The sequence below is a fragment of the Myripristis murdjan genome, chromosome 13 (genome assembly GCF_902150065.1).
Source record: "Myripristis murdjan chromosome 13, fMyrMur1.1, whole genome shotgun sequence".
Taxonomy (NCBI): Eukaryota; Metazoa; Chordata; class Actinopteri; order Holocentriformes; family Holocentridae; genus Myripristis; species Myripristis murdjan.
This window is the reverse complement of record NC_043992.1, coordinates 28,064,958-28,086,844: the sequence shown is the minus strand read 5'-3', so window position 1 is coordinate 28,086,844 and position 21,887 is coordinate 28,064,958. Positions and strand designations below refer to the sequence as shown.

Below are 21,887 nucleotides of genomic sequence, written 5' to 3'. Positions count from 1 at the left end.
TTTACTGCGATATGAGCAAGTTTCAATTTAGTATAATCTCACTGCTGTTGGGAATAAGAACGCTACAGTATTTGGATATGAGATTTCATGTCAGAAAATAATCCCCTCTCTAACTTTTTGCAGCTGCTGAATGTCAACGTTTCTCTAAAATGTCAGCCTTAAGGAAATAAAGAGCTTTTGTGTATTAGAAATTACCCCTTGCCTTATATTTGATATTTACCCCAGTTAATATTAAATATAAGACACGTACAAAATAATGAGATCTCATACTACACTCAAAGTGTGACAAATGGATCATTCATTCTTAGATAATAGAAAAGTGTTAATGTCAATAATAGCATCAAATGAGAAAGTCAGAAAACATAAATACAGAGGTGTTGTTGTAGTTACTTTAATAATAAATGGACTGTCCTTTGTTTTTGAAAATTTACATTTGGCTTTGAAATGATTTTGTAAGCCTAAAGAACAATATATTATTTCAAGTCAAAATATGTAGAAACATGAAAATCATCAAAACTGGTGCCACAAGTGTTTGTAGTAAGTAACCACCTTCCTTTTTTGGTCCTCGGCATCTAAACTGGCCCGTCCCAGTCCTCATTTCTTGTGTGTGCACCAACATATGTATTACTTACTGTGGATCCAAATCCTATATCCAAATGCCATAAAGGCCTCCATTGTAAGAAGATTTAATCAAACTGCCTTTTTCGTGATCAGAATCTCATTAGGATGTTCTGCATCTGTACATGTTGAGCATGTAGATATCAGAGAATTTATTAAAGTCATTGTTTTAGATGTCATTTCAGCTTATCTAACCAGTAATCAAATATACCAGTGCTAAAATAGTGCAGCTCTGTTTGATCTGATCTGCTGATCAGTTTATCTCTGCTTGTCCTCTTGACTCGATATGTTTTACTTGGTGTGCTTTGCAATATTGCGCTATTTCTAATATTCATCTGCTCAGTTTGTATTCTCATCATGTCACGATTCTGTGCTAGATGTCTGCCACTTAGTTTATGTACTTATATGTGCAAAGTGCTTCCCCAGGTGTGCCGTGCAGCTACTATCTTGTTTCATGTACCTTTGTTGTTGTTTCTAGCATCTTACAAAAAAAAAAAAAAAAATACCAATGAAATCTGAACTCTTGCACTAAAGTACAGTGAATTACACTTCTGAAGTCAAATGTCAATCTACCTAACTGCCTAATTCTGTCTTTCTGAGGTTGCTACAGTTGCTGTCAGACACCTTATCATATCTCAGTTCTGGCCGTCTGATTTCCCCTGCCCTGCTCCCATCAGGAGAGATGCCTCTCCCAGGCTCTGATATGTGTGTGCCAGCTCTACTGGGCATGCAGTACCCTGACCCCATGGGATCTGGTCTTAGTGTGCCTGTCTTGGGGTCTCAGACTGACCTCATTTCTGGAATCACAATACCACTGGCAGGCACCATGGAGGATCCTAATGGAAAAGGTACTGGAAAAAAAAAAAAAAAAAAAAAAAAATAGTTACTATTATACAATACAAGGCAATGCAGATAAAATGAGAGGATTCAAAGGGTACACCTACTTATCTGCAACCCTCTCCAAATGTTTGCTGTTGTGTTTCTCAGGTCTAGTGGCGATCTGCTGTGGCTCTCAGGCTGTAGATCCTGTAACGGGGGTGTTGGCTCCAGTGGTTGGTGCCAGGCTGGATGTTTCAAGAAAAAGCGTTGTACCTGTTACAGCCCCGTACTGGCTAACAGTGGCAGATCACACTGATAGTGCACAGGTGGGCAAACAACTGGGAGATATGTTTTCACAAAATTATTTTAACAACACATACCTTTATAGTGACTATGAATATTTTTTCAACCATCACTGATGAGGTTTAATTTGATTTGAGGTTTATGTTTTTTATTTTCAGATTTAATTTTGCAGTCTTTTTTTCCCTAAATTGACCAGGATAGAATCAGTGCCATGAGTTTGATGTACTTCCCTTTGTTGTTGTGGTTTTGCTGTGTGCCAGGTGGAGGCGCTGCATAGGGAGGTGTGTCTGCGCAATATTTACTGGCAGCAGCAGAGGCAGAGGGAGGAGGAGATTCTCTCTGATCTGGACTCAGCTTTACTTCAGTGTCTCAGTAGAATCACACAGGCTAACTCTGATCAGGTCAGCAGTGGGGGGTGAGGGGAGGAACTATAGAAATTGAATATGTTGAATATCCAATATCCATATAAACATCAATTCAATTTCTATAAGAGGAATATTTCCAGTGTGTAGAAATGAGTCTAGTGATGTATGGAAAACCATTGTTGTAAACTGTAAATTGTAAATGTATTCAGATCAAGCCTATCATATCCTGCCATTGGCCCTGTTACAGGTGGATTGTAAGTGACGCACAACAAAGAGGAGAGGGCAGCCTCTGTGGGCATGCTTATAATCCTGTATACCTCCAGAATGATCATTTTGTGTGTGTGTGTGTGTGTGTGTGTGTGTGTGTGTGTGTGTGTGCGTGTGTGTGCGCGCGTGTGCATATTTGTGTGTATCATTCCTTTGCAGGTCCAGTGGTCAGAGCCAGAAAGGCTGCTGAAAGAAGCAGTGGTGGAGCTCCAGGAATCAGCCCAGTGTGAGACCCAGAGGAGAGCAGCGCAGTGCGCCCACCTAACTCTGCTCCTGCCACCCCATGTATTACATATCCTCACACTGGGTAAATTGGTTTCTCCAGTTTACCCAGTGTTTACCTAAATTGCTATGGGCAAGCTGGCAGAAGGATAAGCCTCAAGGAGGCCGCTGCCATGACTGGAAGGACAAGAATTACGGCATTAGAATTTTACTGAGTGCTCCCCAAAAAGAGCAGCTTCATGCCAACTTTTATGTATCCAAATTTTACTGTTTTAGGTGATGAGGAGGAGTGGGATCAGCAGTGTGTGTGGCAGTCAGAGCTGGTGTCAGGCCTGGACAGGGTAGATGTATACATGGAGCAGCTACAGCAAAGCCTGGATAAATGTGCATCACAAGGAGGAGAGTGGGCTGCCAACCTCCATGCTGTGGTGAGATCAGTGACATTACAGTCATTGTGCTTCCATCAACAGGTTTAATTCTGGTTTTGTAGCTGATTGCATGCATGACCTTGACATTGTTATTTTAGAGCTTCACTTCCCACTGGCGCCACCCATGCTAAGGACACGTGGCTTGTGGTACTGTAGGGACATTGTATTAAAGGAGAATATATTATAAGCATCATGGCACTGCTTGTAATGTTGTCCCCAAAAGGAGAACCGGTGTGTTCAACCAGGAAGTTAAAACTTTGTAGGGGCTCAATCCAAAAAAAAAAAAAAAAAACAGCAACAAACACCATCAGCACTCACACATTCTGTATACAACTTATTGATTTGCAGAGCATCAGAAAAAACATTACCCAACACTTTTAAGAACAACACTTTCCTTTCTCAGCATTTCTGTTACCCTATCAGAAACCAGAGAGCCACCATCGATTATCAATCAGCTACTAATAATGGAAAAAAACACAGTAGAAAAACAAAATAGATTATACATATTTACATAACATAGTGTGAAACCTCCATGACTGACTGCACATAATATAATAGGCTTCATCATTCTGTTAGACAGAAAGATACAGGATTAAGCTAAATTAAAATGCAAAAATAGCACTCAGAAAATACCACCAATGTGTTGATAAATTTGCAGACTCATCATACTGTAGCACAAAATATACCTCAAAATGATGAGTAGATATAAATTAATTCCACTGTCTCAGAAATGCCAAGGATGGCCAATAGGTTCAATGCGTATGCTCTTTATATATATTATTATTAATATATCTTGTACATCCATTTTGTCATCCTGTTTCAGTGTTGTAATGTGTAGCTTTTGTTCTTCATACACAGCCCCCACTGCATGTCTGTCCATCCTGAGGGAGGGTCCCTCTTCTGTTGCTCTCCCTGAGATCTCTTCCTATTTTTTTCTCCGTGAAAGTTTTTTTTTTTTTTTTTAAACTCAAGGAATTGTTCCTTATCTGATGTCTGAGTCTAAGGACAGAACCTTGTGGAATTGGAATATACAAATTAAATTGACTTGACTTGACTTTGTCTGCTGCTGTGTAAAATGTTGCATACCAAAGTGCATGTGTGTGTGTTTATGTGTGTGTGTGTTTATGTGTGTGTGTGTGTGTGTGTGTGTGTGTGTGTGTGTGTGTGTGTGTGTGTGTGTGTGTGTGTGTGTGTGTGTGTCTATGTGTGTGTGTGGCAGCTTTTGTTTGTGTTGCAGATCAACATACTTAAGTCCTTTTTAGTGTTGTGTTCACTCCCAGTCCCACTGGGTAACATTTTCATCTAAATGTAAATGGATCACCCTGTTAACTTTGTTGTGGTGTTTGGATCAGATGCATCCAAGAGACTGTGTTCTTAATTTGGCCTGAGGCTGTGTGCGTTTGATCTCCAGGACAGAGAACTAAGACAGAGAGAGCTGTGGGAGCAGTGCTGTTCCAGACAAGTCGAGTTGGAGGCAGCTCTCACCGCCCTGCACTTTGTCAGACATCTCTCTCAGCTCCGCGCAGACACTGCTCAGGTTAAAACACACACAGACAAATAAATAATACTACATACAAATAAATTGAATCTGCATAGTTGATACTGCACTTCAAGTTTGTTTGAACTGCACAGGTAATGAATTAAATAAATTAAATTACAATCTAAAGCACAAAGTGATTAATGGCACACTTACAGCGGAGGAGTTTAAGTTAGCTGAGAAATTTTGAGTTTGTCAGCTCCTACTTGTGTTTTTTTTTTCTTTTTTTTTTTTTAATCATTACTCTGTGTCTCCATCTAGGCGGTTCTGTCGGCTAGGTTCTGGTACAGAGACTATGGTCTGGCCTGGTGCAGCAGGCCCAGACCCTGTGTGAAGGTCACGGCTTTGGTCCAGCAGAAGGCTCTGCCTCTGCTGCAGAGACTGAGCCAGCTCCTGGAAGACAAACAGCCTGCCAGCCTCTCCCCCAGCGCCTGCCGTCAGCATATCCGTGGTACTGGATCATACGGCGGTGGGCATACGATTAGATATACATACTGTATGAGCGAACTGGAACGTTGACAGTACAGTCTTTGATAAGGCATCAATATTAGTATACACTGTAGATCTGTCATCAGTAATGATTTTCTGTCTTCCCCCTGCCTTGCTGTGTAATATATCGTGCTTTCATATGTGACATGTGAGAATTCATGTATTGCAGTGCACATTTTCCTAACACCTTAACCATATACTGTCTGTGACCTTGCAAATCTATTGTGCAACATGCACTTTATGAACTGTACAAATAAATGCATCCAGAGATTCCAGTTTACTCCTTACATGTTTCCTACATTGTATTCTGGCTGACCTTGATCTCTGACATATATTTTCAGGCTTTTCAACAAAACAGATGTACGGGTTGGAGATGTGCTCAAGAGTGTGGACAGCCTCTGTGCCTGTGGTGAAAGGTGCATTTAAAGCCACGCAAGCCTTGCACCTGTGTGTGGATAGAGAATGGGGAGATAGTGCGTGGAAGAGAATTGATTTTAAGTTATTAGACAGCAGGGTGTGCAGTGAATAGTGAAAGCACTGCTGTAAAAGGTAAGAAGTCACCCTACTGAAGCCTCATTGAGTCAGACGCTGAAAGTCTTATAGCTCCAGGGGTGCTGTTCAGTTTCTCTAATCTCCCTGTGGAGGTGGCAAGGGAAAAGAGAATTTCCTTGCAGTGATTACTTGAGTATCATTTGATTGGTATGACACTTAGCAACGTTGAAGACAATGTTGCTTGCAATAAAAGTAGAGCTATAATGTGTAGACCTATGTATTTGAAATTTAAGATGCATGAAGCACTGGGGTTAAATGTTTACGCTTTCACTTAAAGGAGAATAGGTTTATCATGACAGAACATCTGTGGTGAAAATCTGCACCAAAACTAGCCAGCTAAAGTAGGCTGCATTTCTTAAAAATGGTTCTTGAGAGACTCAGTGCTATTGTAATTTAGCCTGTAGGAGAGGAAGCCTCGCTGCAGTTGCTTGGGGAAATCCTTTGGTCTAGTGTCTGCCTTTCTTCCTCTGATTTGGCTTGATCAATGGGCTGTAGTGCACAAAAGGTCTCTGACACATTGTGTTTCTGCAGGTATTTCCACCCAGTCTTTGAGGGAGCCAGTCAAGACTCAGTCCCAGGACACTGCTGTTGCACTTCAGACCAGTTCACCCCAGACACACAACTCCCAGAGACACACCTCATCCTCAGGCATTCACTCCCAGGGTGAGTCTGTCAGCACACACTACACAGCTGAATGTAAGACCCTATTTAAATGACTGAAATAAGGTGGTATATGTGGATAAAGTTCAAATTGCATGTAGAAATTCAGGGTGGAATTCAATGACTAATTTGCTTTTTCCTTGACTGGAGTCAAGACCTAGACTCCCAAACCTCCCCTCGAGAATAGCTCAGAATAAGGAGTATTCCAGAAATGACGGACCCTTACTTAGGCCATGAAAAGGCAGGAAACAGGAGCAGAATAATATTTTCCATAAATGTTATTTACTGAAATGTAAAAACTAAACTGATTAAAAAAGAAAATAATAAGAAGTGAAAAAGATAAAAATAGGATCTGCATAAACAGCGCCTTGAGGCTCATCAGCCAAACCCCTGACCTTTGGCCAAGCCTCTCATTTCTCTTTGTCCTCCCTGTTAAATACCCAATTTTATCTGTTTTTGAACTTAAAGTACTCTTTTGCTCACATATTTTAAGTTAAGGCAGAACAAGGAACATGCAATAAAACAATCCCAGTTATTTGTGTTGCCCAATCTCAGCTTGTGCCTCGTCTGACCGTTCTCCCATCAGTATGACCAATAATTTAGCTGAAGAACTTGGTGTCTGTTGATACTGTAGATACACCAGTGCATGATACCACCCTTCACAAATTTGGATGGAGCAGTTAGGATCCAACCTGTGAAGTCTCTCTTATCTTCTCATGTTAGGGGTGAGCTCAGCTGAAGGGTAGCAGGACAGGGACAGTTTGGCTTCTGCCAGATCCATTAAGTCTGAGTTAAATTTTTGTGTTATATTATGTGGAGCATGAGGTCAGGTGGAAGTTCACAGCACAGGAACCTGCTGCTGATGGTTTATAATTGCACAAGTCATAATGGGTGAGTTACTCTGTATTATTCTGTGTTGGGCCCAGCTGAGCTGATCTGACTGGGGTTTGTTGCAGTAAACTGTACCTTACTTACCAGTTGCACATTCTGTATAGTTTCTGACATTAATTGGCTGGGAGAGGATTCACACACACTCACGCCTGAACACACTGTTGTGTATTTCCAAGTTAGAGGTGGGAAAAACAGTGTTACAGCTGGCCTATTATAACTCTATAAAGGAATTTTTGTCCATAAATTGTTTAAGCCATTATCTCCAGCTTGTGCTCTGTCTGCCTCACCAGTAAATACACCTAACCACCACTTCGTCTCCTTGCAGACAAACCGCCTTGACCTACTTTCTAGAAGTTATTCCTAAACTTAATCACAGATGAATACACAGAACTGGGTTTTAAGAGGCGTTCTACAAGTTTGGGCTGAGATTAGTTTAACCTTATGAATGTTTCACAAGGTGTGGTACTGCCGGCCAGAGTTATTCCCATTCAAAACCAGCAAAGCTCTTCTAGGTTGTTTAGCATTAAGAACAGCAAATCCTTCTTAAATCTAGTCATAGCTAGTTTTGTAGTTTGGCAAAAACAATTTACTGATTATCCACAAATAAAGCAAATCCAATCCTTAACAGTTTTGAGAATTTTCTCAAGGTTGCACACCTGTGGTCATAAGATGAAAAGGGCCAAGTCTACCTTTCATTCCTCCTTGCAAGTTTTAGGGTGACATGTAAGGTTTCCATGCCTAGGCTGAAGCTCTGTACGGTGGTTACTGGAGAATAGTTGGCAAAGCTCTTCCTGAAGATCACCTAGATGGCTCCGTGAGCCACTTCATTACTGTGCTGACATGGTTGTGATCCAAAATCCAAGAGCCTACCAACCTTCAGAACTGGCATTAGGCCTGTGCTAACTCTGAAACAAAGTACTTGGACCTACAGTCAGGATAGATTAAGTCGTTATTTATTTTTTCATGTCAAAAATGTCAAAATGTCAGTGTCAACCTATGTCCAGCATTCTGCTTTCCTCGGTGGCTGGGTCCAGGCATTTTGTTTTGAAGTCTCTCAACTGAGGAGTGATCCAGCAGTGGATTGAAGTGCAAAGAGTTTCATGTTTGGGGGTTGGGCACATTGGGTGTTCCATTTTTGACTATATTGACTCCCTAAAGAACCCTGCAAAGTATATTACAAGAGACAAGACTTTCAAAGAGCTTGCAAAGCCAAACATATGGAGCCACTGTATGATTCAGCAGACAGAGTGAGAGCTACATAAATCGGTATTGTGTTCAGATCCAGGGTCAAGCCGGTAAAATATGTACAGGGAACTGATACAGGCTATAGCCAGCGCAGGGTGGCAGAGCATCTCAAGAAGCTTAGTGCCACTGACGTCTGTGATTCCAAGATTTTCATAAGGAAGAGAGCACAGTGAGTAAGCTTCCGTGACAAAATCCATCTCATAGAAGTAGGTCTGCTTCAGTAGCTGTTGGTAAGTCCCACAGCTTGACAACGCCACTGGCCTGGAGCCGACTGCAGTGCCTCTCATCATGTTGGACTCACTGCCTAGCAACCTTGCTATTTTTCCAAAACTTTGACAGCCGTCCATGTAATCCTGGGCCACAGAAGGTTCGTGCCGAGATCCATAAGCTGTAGATCTTCTGGATACTCAGAGGTTATGAGGTCGTTTGCTGCATCCAACATACCAGCACAGAATGCCAGTCACTAATGGAAAGGCAAGCCCACTGTATCCTGGATGGCGGGTTTGCCAACTGCATGTCTGAGCTTTTTTAAGCCGGGATCATTTAACTTAGATGAAATGCTTAGGGCCATTCCAGGCTTAAGTCGGGAGATGGCACTGAGAAAACTATTCAAATGCCTAACTACACAGGCTGTCCAGTTGGACCTTATCCATACCATTGATACAGCCTCTTTTCTAATGGCGCTCAGGAGATTTAACACCCAGAGAGGAATGTTGGTAGAGCAGTGCACAAATAAAGGGACCAATTTCTGTGGAAGAGATGAGGAGCTCGCTGAAGCCTTTGCTAGCCTCTTTCATAGCCTGCAGCTGGACCACTGTAGGTACCCACATTGTCCCAGAAGAGGTAATTTGTACAATCCTTATTTAAATGCAACCCTGTCTTCCCCCAGTGATACCAGGAGTTAATCCTAAATTGCAGACAAGTTGCTTTTAACTGAGTTTCCTGAATTTATAGGTATCCAGGGCTGTGGTTGGGACTGAGTTCTTGTGTCTTTATGTGTGTCATTGAATCACAGTTCAATTGGTAATTAATGTTGTATTATCCAGTTTCTGTCAGCAGTAGACACTCACTAACTTATGGTACATCTGGTTCGCTGATTTTCCTCAATAAATGGGTGACACGGTAATGAAATAATTGGAATATTTACAGTCATAATGATAAGCACATTTCTGTCATTCTGGGATTAACAGAGTATGCTTACTACACATGGGGAATTATACTCTGTGTGAATAGTTGAAAATAGTACACTATGTTCTCCCAAGGTAAGTAGCCCAAGGTAAGTGATTGAAGGGCAACAAAAGTGCTGATGGCTTGTAGTAAAGCAGATGATAGTGTATGTTTAACTTGTTGTAAGTCTGTGCAGTTGTCGTGGAACGCGATGTATTATTTTTCCAGGAGAAATGCCTTGTTGTTGGATTCCGATGATTTTCAGTGGAACCAGCGTTTGAGGCTTTCAGCGGGGGGGCTTAGCAGGAAAGACCAAAATCACTAACATGACTTTAGAAAATTAGCAGCTATGGCTAATGTTATATCAGCTAAATAGTTAATAATAAATAGACCTTCTCCTAACAGTCTAATCACCATTCACTTAAATGATATATGGAGTTTGTGGTGATGGGTGTGTACATTGTCAAAAATGCCTTTTTATGTAGTTCAGTGGCTCTCAAATTTTTTCCAGTTATGTACCCCCATTGAAATGTCTGTTCAGCCAAGTACCTGATGACCAGGACAAAAAAAAAAAAAAATGGAAGAAAGAAAAGCCCATATAAAGAGGCATACACCTCCATTAGTGTCTAAAACAACAACCTGATACTGACGATGTTTGGTTGGCTGTTTTTGCCTCTTTTTCACTTCTTTCTCCTTTGATTCAGCTGTACATTTCAGCCAAAAACACATTTTCTTGAGTTTTCTTGAGTCATAGTAATCAAATATCTTTGCTCGCAGACCACGGCAGCAGATTTAAGCCACAAACACACGCATTTGACACCTTTGCGAAACCTGGAGGTAATACTGAATATAACATGAGGTTCATCAAACTTCAGTTCACAATTGTATTGAACTTAGCATAGGCTAATTGTTATAGGAATTATGCGTGAATGATATTTTTAAAATTAACATAAAAAAAAATCTCACATACTGTACAACACTCCAACGTACCCCTAGGGATATGTGTACCCCCATTTGAGAACCTTTTGAAGAGACCATAAAGTGACATGATGAACAAGAGCATTGGTTCTCAAATGGTGTTTTTTAAAATGCTAATTTAAAAAATATCAGTTATATATACGGCATAATAATTCCATAATAAGTTTGATAAAAAATGTAAATCTAATTTTGATAAAGAACATTTTATACTCAGTATTCTCTCCAGGTTTCCTAAAGGCGTCAGATGTGTGTGTTTCTGGTTTAAATCTGCTGCCGTGGTTGTTGAGTGAGAACATTTGTTTACCATGACCAGGAAGCCAAGACAAAAATCAAGAAAATGGATTAGTGGTTGAAACGTACCAGTGATACAGCTGAAAACAAGGAGAAAGAAGAGACAAAGAAGCAAAAACAGAAACAACAAAACATCCTCAGTATCAGGTTGTTGTTTCAGACACTGATGAGGGTGGGTTGGACGTCTTTATATTGGATTTTTTTCAACCACTTACTTTTGTTACCGGTCAGAGGGTACTCGGCTGAAAAAAAAAAAAAAATTTGAAAAGGGGTACATTATTGAAAAAAGTTTGAGAACCACTGTTCTATTCTACTTGCCTTTCCATGAGCCTTTGAGCAGCGGTGTATTCAGAGTGGTAAGGGAGAAGAAAACCAATCTAGATAGAATGTAATCTGTCAGCCAGCAACAACAAACACTTTATTGCCAACACAAACATATGGTTGCTACATGTTTTCATCATTCTCGCCGGTACTCACGCAGAGCCCATGGCTCAAAACTAGTGCATCGTCAGTGGAGCGTTGTTTCAACCATATCAGATCACTATTAACCCTGCCCCCACTACTAACAATATATATGACATATAGTTACATGTGTCATATCCTAATGTCATATCCTATCTTCATGATGAAACGTCTATCTCTCCAAAACCGGTGTCTACTGATTTTAGAATGGAACATAAGTTCTTTAACTCCAGTTACGGTAAGGTTTTATCATATTGGAGTTTCTTTTTTACAGACTTCTGTCTCAAAAGGTTAGGGTCAGGCCACATCTGGCGTCTTCACTGAGTTAGGGCAGCTGGGAAACACATGCTCTTGACACCGTCAGCAGAAGGTCCAGCAAGTAGGCCGCGCTCTGATGGTCCTGTTTCGGGTGACAGGTTAGGAGTGAAATGATCTTGCATGAGCCTAGTGCTTGCACCTCTAGCTCATTTCTGACTTGAGCTTTAATTAGGAGCGGTGGAGGATCCTGCTCGTGGGCTGTGCATTTCATGATGACACGCGCGCGCGCACACACACACACACACACACACACACACACAGAACTTTAAGGCTCATTATAATTTAGACTGTCTGTATAGCACCAAAATATTTTAATGATGATGAGCCATTCATTCTGATTACACCCCATTTCCTCTTAGAGAGCCAGCCGATGAAAGATCCTGCTCAGCCGACACATATCTGTGTCCCCACAATGTCAGGTAACACCAAGTAGAGCCTGCATATAACCAGGAAGCAGCTATGTCTTATCCTGGCCTCTCGCCTTGATATCCCCTTACTCCATGTCCGCCCCCACAGAGGAGGAGTGGGATCGGCTGCTGGAATTCTCTCCTCTGTTCCAGCTGTTGAAAGGGGTGGAGCTCCAGCTGAAGGGACGTGCCAGGGACGTGGGGCTCCTGAGAGAGGAGCCTGGTGGTGGTATGTTGGATTGGAAATGCTGGCTTTTTTAAATTTGTGAAATAAAAGTTATGGACCCAGCATTTCAGCATCTTTCAGTGTTTTACATGTCCAGAATAAGGTTCCCTTTGCGTGCTGGTGTACTTGTTTTTTTTTTTTTTTTTTTTCTGAAAGGGGCATGAAGTGGTAATTACCAAATCTTGTAGACTGCAACATAATTTAAGCATTCTGCAACAACACTGCCAGTTTAGTTTTATTTGTTTTCCTGTATTCTCATTTTCCTGTGCTTTGATGTTGCATATGGTACACATTTCCTAAAGCTAAAGTATGCATACAGATGTTAGTTTATATGGCTTCAGGGTTCTAGTCTGAAGAAAGTCACAAATTCTTCAGACTAGAAGGAATCTCTATTGCTGAGTTGCTGTCACATGGTACAGCAGAAAAAACAGCCTGGTGTAACTGGATAGAAAACATATGGTGTTTTGTTATGTAACCCCTTCGGTATCCATTCATTCTTTTATGCGCTGCAGCAATGCATAGCTATGAATAGTTGTGTTATACATGTAAAGAAAGGAAATGTTAACACTCAACGACAAAATATGGGATTTCTGGACATAGGTCATCGTTACTGTTAGTGTCGTTGCTGCTCGCAAAACTAAAATAATTTATTGGCCCAAAAAGTCCCAAACCTTTTTTGTCAGTGTTTGTTGCTCTGTTTTGGATACAGAGTAAGTTACAGTTCAGTGGATATATATTTGGATGCAGTGAAGACTAGTTATTGCTTACAGTAGCTGGAAGCCGTCTATTTTGTCTGTGTTTTGTCCAGACAGAGGGAACAGTTTTGTAGACGTCCTGGAGGCCCAGTGGGAGTGTGAGGGAGAGCTGATCCCTTTAGACCCCGCAGCTCTTAACCCTCGAGAGTTCCTGGTCTATCAGCATGGACTATTCCTGCTACACACTTTGCACACACTCAAACTGGTTGGTGTCAGACACAGTACTTGCACTATTTCCATCTCATCGGTGCTGTGTGACGATACTTTCGAAAGTGATCGGTTACTTAGTTAGTCTTTTTCAAAGTAACACATTTCAATACTTTAAAAGTTTCCCTCTTTAGACGCATCTTCTGGTGAAAATATGTATTCTGTTATTACTTACAAATTGCATTGTACTGTTATTCAAAGGAAAAGCTGCTGAAAAAACAGGCAGCTTTCATTTACTTGATTACCGCAGATACACTGTGAACTAATTCGATTACATTTATTCCTTCTGGTGTCAAAACAAACAGCATGTAGTGTTCCGACTCTTGATGCACGGTTTGCTGTTAATAAGAATATTCTTATCTTTGATAATTAATACAAATATCTCAAAATACTTCTGAACATTATTGTTGTGTTCAGTCCAAAAACATCATAGCACCCTTTGAATTTTTATTTTTTCATTAGCAGTTAAATTTAAAAGTAAAATAGATGTATGTTTTACAGAGTAGACTTATGAATATAAATATTTTAAGTATAAATCGAGCAACTAACATCTAACTAACAAGTTAGATGTTACTTCAACAAAGTTATTTGTGCACTCTAATGCATAACCCCATCATTATGCATCTTTACTCAGTGTACATGAAGCTCCAGTGTCGATGCTGAACCATCGTCAGGAGGAGTACACTAATGTAAAGCCTCCCTGGGGGGATTGTTGTTCCCTTTTTTCCCCCAGACTCCTTCTGTTTCACTCCAGATAGCAGCTAGTCTCCCAAACAACAACTACTTCAACAATGCTTTCAGAAATTCCTTCTTTTTCCAGGTAAGCTTAGCTCTTTTTTATTAGATATTTCTTTTATTATTTATTAGATATTTCTCTTCTCTATTATATATTTCGTTTGCCCTCATTTTTCTGTGCTCCACAGAATCCTTATTGTTTTTGAATCATAAATAAGTTTTTTGTTTTTAATGCAGTGTCTGCAGACTACACTTCAGAGAATACTCTTGTTGTTCTCCCCGATCCAACCACTGAAGTTCTTTATGATCAATCAGTCAAGTGCAGGGGGGCTCTTTAAGACAAAATGAATATGCCTCATTATGGTATAGTGAAAGCGCGGCAAGTGAAAGAATGGCATCCAGATGCCGGCCCACTCACATTTGCGTGTTGTGCAAACGTCAACAAGAAAATATCTGTGGTGCAGGCCTGGTATTAGGTTGTGTGTTCTGTGTTGATGACTGTTCATGTATATATACAATGCTTTCTTTCATCAGTGAGTTATGCATCTGAATGTCTTTGTATTGCTTGTACATCTGTAGTGTGCTGCTGAGGATAACGCTCAGATATGTATGAATGACTAACCTGTTTCCAGGAGGCAGAGGAAACATTGTTTGTGCGTCGCCAGAGACTCCAGTCAGTTGGAGGCTTCTCTCTGCTCCTGCTGCACTGTGTATCCCATGCCACTATTGGCGACATGAGCTCTGACTCTAGCCCCGCCTTCCAGAGGCTTTTCTTTAAGGTACAGACAAACCTCCTTTATGTCCATGAATCCACTAAGCCTCGAGCTGAACAGCTTTTATTTCCCCCTAATGTCACAATTGAGGCATCCTCTGATGTCAGCGTTTTGGTATTTAACAAAGTTTGAAAGACCAGAGAGCCCATTTGCTGAATCTAGACACTGTGTTCTAGTTGAACTATCCTGTGCTGTAGCTGCAGGTGGGCTGGGCAATTTGCAGTTTTAGCCAGAACACTTTGTTTGGACATTTGACACTGGGATACATCACATGAAAGCAATGTAGTTGTGATTTGTCACTGCTGGATGTGCTAGTGTGCTGGTTTTGACCTGTGGAGTACTAAATAATTCCCAGCACGGTGCAACTGACTCTCAATACTGCTCTCACCAGTTTTTGAGGGCCAGTCATGCTCAGTTGATACTAAAATTGTCAGTTGTCATCTCTGATGCTCAAGAGATATCGGCATAAGTGGGAGGGGTCTGGCAACAAACACAAAGACCTTTAAACCTCTGGAAAAAAACTTCTTCCCAGAGGTTGTCGTGGGTGTTTCCGGAGGTCTTTGTGTTGACTGCCAGACACTTGGAATCACTGGTGAGTTACTTGTAACAATAGAAACCATTATAATTCTCTACTCTTCAACAGCACACTGGTCCTCTTCTTTTATGGTCGTAGCTATTCGCATCTATCGCAAGAGACCAGCACTATGCAGATTAAAAAGCTCCTTTTAAACCTATGATACACTATGAAACATCATATGACATGAGATTTACATTATTTAAAATATAGACTACTTGAGGAATATGTTTTGGGCTTTTTTATATGCAAACTATTTATATGGTTTAGAAATCACTTAGTGATCCTTTTAAACTCCAAGGACATGCAGATCATGCAGCTGTTCGTTTATTCAGCTGTGCTGACAATAATGTGTTTGTCGCCATTGGCTGATATATTACACCCATTTAAATCGTTTTCTCCACCCTTGCCGCGGCAAAATGAGCTGTGAGCCACTGTTAAAAGACTCCAAGAGAAGCAGGTTGAGTAGGAAAAAGTGGAATAACCTCATGAACTAGAAAATGATGAGCCTGAAGATGTGCATCCATCATAGCAAAATCTGTGCATGTCAGGAAAGACTCCTCTTTTTGTTCATTGTTATATTTACTATTAAAGGTTTAGCTTATGTGATAGTGCCTAATAGTGCCAAACAATAATGTTGTTGATTGTACAGAATGGTACAAAAAAATGGCAGTTATTGCATTCAATAGTTAATGAAGGAGGAGTTTTTGATTTATTTGCTGGGCCTTGCACTGTGTGCTCATACCGGATTAAGATGCTGTTTCCAGGGAGAATTATCCAATTAGAAAGCACTCAGTGGAACACATACACTATATTACCAAAAGTATTCGCTCACCTGCCTTTACTCATACTATGAACTGAAGTGCCATCCCATTCCTAACCCATAGAGTTCAATATGATGTCGGTCCACCTTTTGCAGCTATTACAGCTTCAACTCTTCTGGGAAGACTGTCCACAAGGTTGAGGAGAGTGTTTATAGGAATTTTTGACCATTCTTCCAAAAGCGCATTGGTGAGGTCACACACTGATGTTGGTCGAGAAGGCCTGGCTCTCAGTCTCCGCTCTAATTCATCCCAAAGGTGTTCTATCGGGTTCAGGTCAGGACTCTGTGCAGGCCAGTCAAGTTCATCCACACCAGACTCTGTCATCCATGTCTTTATGGACCTTGCTTTGTGCACTGGTGCACAGTCATGTTGGAAGAGGAAGGGGCCCGCTCCAAACTGTTCCCACAAGGTTGGGAGCATGGAATTGTCCAAAATGTTTTGGTATCCTGAAGCATTCAAAGTTCCTTTCACTGGAACTAAGGGGCCAGGCCCAGCTCCTGAAAAACAACCCCACACCATAATTCCTCCTCCACCAAATTTCACAGTCGGCACAATGCAGTCTGAAATGTACTGTTCTCCTGGCAACCTCCAAACCCAGACTCGTCCATCAGATTGCCAGATGGAAAAGCGTGATTCATCACTCCAGAGAACGCGTCTCCACTGCTCTAGAGGCCAGTGGTGGCGTGCTTTACACCATTGCATCCGACGCTTTGCATTGCACTTGGTGATGTGTGGCTTGGCTGCAGCTGCTCGGCCATGGAAACCCATTCCATGAAGCTCTCTGCGTACTGTACTTGGGCTAATCTGAAGGTCACATGAAGTTTGTAGCTCTGTAGCAATTGACTGTGCAGAAAGTCGGCGACCTCTTTGCACTATGCGCTTCAGCATCCGCTGACCCCTCTCCGTCACTTTACGTGGCCTACCACTTCGTGACTGAGTTGCTGTTGTTCCCAAACGCTTCCATTTTGTTATAATAGAGCTGACAGTTGACTGTGGAATATTTAGGAGCGAGGAAATTTCACGACTGGATTTGTTGCACAGGTGGCATCCTATGACAGTTCCACGCTGGAATTCACTGAGCTCCTGAGAGCGGCCCATTCTTTCACAAATGTCTTGTTTCACAGTCTGCATGCCTGAGTGCTTGATTTTATACACCTGTGGCCAGGCCAAGTGATTAGGACACCTGATTCTGATCATTTGAATGGGTGAGCGAATACTTTTGGTAATATAGTGTACCTCCGCCAACGTACCACCAACATTTATTATAAATCTGTGGGATATTCACCAACACTTTATCACACCCAGATACTACATGCCTTTTTTATGAGAGGCCACATACACCGCCACACACCCTGTTGGTCAGTCAGTGTGAAAAGTAGCTCTTTCTTGCCCCATTACCACCAAAAGCAAAGTTTTTTGAGATATCCTGTTATCTAAAAAAAATATGACAAACAGCAAAGCATAACCTCCGTCCCACTCTGGGAGTTTGTATTAAAATTCCAAACAGTAACAAGATTTGCATTCCTGTGGCTTTAAAGGTTTGGGGAAAGAGCTGTGAGAGTGGTTTTAATTCTGTGATTTGAAATTAACTGCCAGATAAGCTGTACATTTGGATTTTTTAATAGTTTACTTAGTTTTCCTTCGAGTACAATGTGCTTTTGTTCACAGCGTCTAGGTTTCACTATGCCGTGTGTGTGTGTTTGTTTGGTCTTGCTTGTCAGGTGCTGCAGGCATGTCTGGGTGAGCTGTTTCAGGCCAGACTGGGGGTGCTCGACTCTGGACAACAAGCTGCGCTGAATATGTGGTTCCCAGACCAAAAGGGTCCTCCATGCGACTTACGTGGGACCTCTGCAGGCTCTCAGGCTGCCTCCCTGCTTGACAGACTGCACAGACCGAGCAGAGGGATACTTTCTCAAGATGTAAGGACTGCACATTTGCCAGGATTTCATATTCTTAATTGTATTGTTTGAGTAATATGCAGGAATGGAAAGATGTTTTTTTGTGAGTGACTCATAGGAGCATGTGTGTGTGTGTGTGCATATGTTTGTGATTATGAAAACAGGAAATTGGGGGGCTTCAGAGGAGGCACAGAGAGAGATCCTTGTTCTCCCGTGTTGAAGGACTGCTGAGAGAGAAGAGCTCTGAACTCACAGACAAAGATCTGACAGGGTAAATGTTTATACCTAAAAACGTTTGCAAAATTTAATTCTGATATTGGTGTAGAATGTAATCATGCAAATTTTTTAAAAATCCAAATGAATTTAAAAAATCAAAACAACAATACCATCAAGCACCAAAGACACCAAAATCAGCAACTATGCCTTTAAGGAGAACAAAGCTCTCAGAGTAATGAGAAGTTATGCACAGGCTGATTGTAACCACTGTATCTGGGTTTTCGCACCAGGAATGTACATGCAAATGCACATATTTTGCTCAAAATAGGGTAAATAGTCAACTCTACACAGATTAATTTAGCCATGATCTGAATGATTTTACATTCTACCATATGCTACCGACTTTTTAGACTAGTTCTGGTATGACTTTAATGTGAAGTTACATAACACTGGGTACTCAAACGCAAGAGAATATCAAAGCTAAACAGAGAGTACCTCTGGAAAATCACTGGTGGCTAGCAGATGCACATCTCTGGAAAGAAAAAATATTCTCTCTCTCTCTCTCTCTCTATATATATATAAGTATATATTTTAATAATATGATATATATTTTGAGAATTCTGCCCAATTAATCAGCATGCCTCTAAAGCCTTTTCTGTAAGTATTTGGTTTTGATACTACACTTTCCAACATTTGCACTGAACTGTATGAAACATAAGTAACAACATAGACTGGATAGAAAACAAGCTTTCCCCCTAATTATGAGCAATCTGAAGATATTTTCAAGAGTTGAAAAAATAGATACACATACACATTGCAAATGCTTATAATGTTGATTAAAATGTGGAATTTTCTATATTTATTTACCATTGTGCATTTTATTTTATTTTATTTTTTTTTTCATACAAAGCAATAAAATACTGTTCACAAAAGTATCAGCATCAGTGTGCATCCCAGTTTTTCGGTTATTGGTTGAATGACTTCCCATTTTTCCATGACCTTTGTTTAATTGTGACATTGCTTAAATCGTTACTGTTCATCATCGATCACAAAATGAGAACATTCATTTGATAGATTTGTATTAATTTGTTTATTGCAGTGAAACTAACAAAGAGGCAAACAAAACAACAAAAACTGCTTGGCTTCATAGGAAAGGTTTTCTCCTCAGTGAAGTTGTTCATGTTGGTCTTTCAGCATCAGCTGCACAATAACTGGTCTGTGCAGCACTGCAGTGCATTCCTCGGGGCTGTTTATTGGGGCTTGGTCAGGGGAGGGGCACTACCATACACATACATGTGAGCTTGTGAACACGCATATGTGCGTGTACACACACACACACACACACACACACACACACACGCACGCACGCACAGCTGGTTCTCATCAGGTGGTATAGGAAAAGGAAGGTCCATGGTTACAAAAGATTTGCTGAACTATCAAAAGATACACGCAAGCAAAAGCTGGTAACTTTAGTGAAAAAGAAACAGTTCTCCACTTTCATACACTGGCTTTGATAGTGTTGAAATGATGATCAAAATTATTACACACATGGGCAGCTGGTTCTCATCAGGTGGTCCCGTGTGTAGAGAAAGGAGGTCCATGGTTACAAAAGATTTGCAGAGATGCCAATAGATACATACAAGCAAAAGCTGATAACTTTGGTTAAAAAGAAACAGTCCCCCATTTTCATCCACTGGCTTTGATAGCGATGACAATGATGATCAAAATTATTCCACAGACAAGTCCGATGATGTTCAGGGTCTTGGCGGTCCTTGATGCCTCCTCAGCCGTAGCTGTCTCACCCATGGTATTAGCATTTTGTGCCTTAAAAAAAAAACTGTTTTCATTAAAGTTCAGTTCACCAGACAACACTTATTCTATTATTCTATGACTGAAGAACTGAATTATATTCAGCATATTCAAATTCAACCAAATTTAACCGAAACAAGCCTAATTGTTTGTCAACAGAAAACCTGGAGCTGCTCTACACAATTAAAACAAAGATTAACTCCAACTTTTACAACTTTTAAAATTCTTTTTTTGTGCACAAGTATAGTCATACCATTGCTAAAACTATTGCAAACCACTGAAACTGATGTGGATTTTTTAAAATAATTATTTTAGAGCTTCTTTTACAATGCAGATAGTAGCAGATGATGGTCAAAGAAGAATCTATCAGGCACACTCTAGTTTGTTTTATAGCAGTAAGTACCTACCCTGCAGGAGCAGACAATAGCAGCAATCCCAAGAGGCAGGCAGCAGCACAAAGTGTTAAAGATGGACCATCCCAGGTAAGATGGGGCAGCAGCTCGGGGCTGGCCTCCCTCCATAGTGGCTCTTGGTTTCTGTTGAAATAGGCAGTAACTATGGTGAAGTGTGTTGGCCAATGTCTGGACCCAGTGGATGGTGGGGGTTGGGGGTAACAAGCTTTTATTCTTTATGGGTGTGGTTTATGCTAAAGAAAGGCGGTTGTGTAAGGGTGAAAATGAATGGACAAAGAGCATTGACGAAAGGAACCATCTGTGATTTATCAGGAGTCCCAAACTTTTACTTGACTGGTTGGAGAAGCTAAAGAAAGGGGGGAGGGACCAGAAAGGGGGTAGTAACCTCTGATATTACATGTTTGCATATAGAGAGGAGGAGTTCTTGTTGCCATTTAATCATCTTCATTCTGTCTAACTCAGAATCACTGAAATCATATTGCACATGGTGAACTGTGAAGAATAAGAACATTTTTAAAAGTTTGATTCAGCAAATGCACTATATCAACAACATCTACTCACTTTTCAAGACTGGCATTTACTGGCATTTTTGAAGTCTAAAAGCAGAGACATACCAGCCTCGACTGGGCAGCTGCAGAGAAATACGGCCTCCCTTCATCATGTCTTAGTTAAAGTACTAATGTATCTGACTGTTGTCTCCAGTAACTGACAAACCCCTGTTATTTTTACATATAAAAAGGGTTAGATAAATCATAGGATCATGTCTTACAATACATGCTGTCATATTTATTGTTCTACATATTTCAAGCCAGTCCTGTCTTTTCAGGTCAAATTCTGAATCCAAGATCAGTTAATCTGTACCAACTGGAGACAGGGAAGAGGAAGAGGATAAACAACGGTTAAATTGCTTAACTGAGCGAGAGATAACGGGAGAATCCCTTGCATCATTTTGTGTGTGACACTGTCCTACAGTTTATGAGTTTACTGTAAAGTTTCTCTCTGTTTATTGTGTATACATAAACTGATAGTAAAGATGATTGAAGGTGCAAAATATGTATCAGTCCAGCAGTCATTAATGAAGGCATCTTCAATAATAATTCTAACAATAACAGACGTTCATTTCTTTTTTTTTTTTTTTTTTTTTTTTTTTTTTAGCACCGTGTTAGAGTGGTGTTCATCCTCTGTAGATAAACACAGGGAGGGGACACATTAGTGGATGTATTGTATGAAGACAGATAAACTCAAGAGCATTTAATCAATGACAGCATAGTGCTGTCAGCATCTGTCTTCCTATGAGACGCAACACAGTGACATTCGGAGTCGTTGAAGTCTGGTCTTAGGAAAAGCCCCTCTATGTGATCCATCACAGAAATAGCTCCACAAAGCCCATTTGATTTCAATCTGTATTATATTCTGCGGATTTGCAGCCTTTACTGTC

The 21,887-nt window shown here is 40.8% G+C and overlaps 1 protein-coding gene across 1 annotated transcript; it reads right to left on the bottom strand.

Moving 5' to 3' along the window:
- Positions 1 to 19,220: 19,220 nt before the first annotated feature.
- LOC115370263 (dispanin subfamily A member 2b-like) lies at positions 19,221 to 20,616 on the bottom strand. Its single transcript, XM_030067199.1, has 2 exons — positions 20,444 to 20,616; positions 19,221 to 20,051 (listed from the first exon to the last, which is right to left on the bottom strand). Exons 1-2 carry the CDS (start codon positions 20,555 to 20,557, stop codon positions 19,914 to 19,916), a joined length of 252 nt encoding a protein of 83 aa, XP_029923059.1. The 5' UTR covers positions 20,558 to 20,616; the 3' UTR covers positions 19,221 to 19,913.
- Positions 20,617 to 21,887: the final 1,271 nt, after the last annotated feature.

Excerpts from the sequence above, each read along its gene's own strand:
- LOC115370263 (XM_030067199.1), bottom strand. The coding sequence starts at position 20,557 with ATGGAGGGAGGCCAGCCCCGAGCTGCTGCCCCATCTTACCTGGGATGG. Across the intron at positions 20,052-20,443 it reads CTATTGTCTGCTCCTGCAGG|GCACAAAATGCTAATACCAT; the intron begins GTAGGTACTTAC and ends TTTTTTTTTAAG.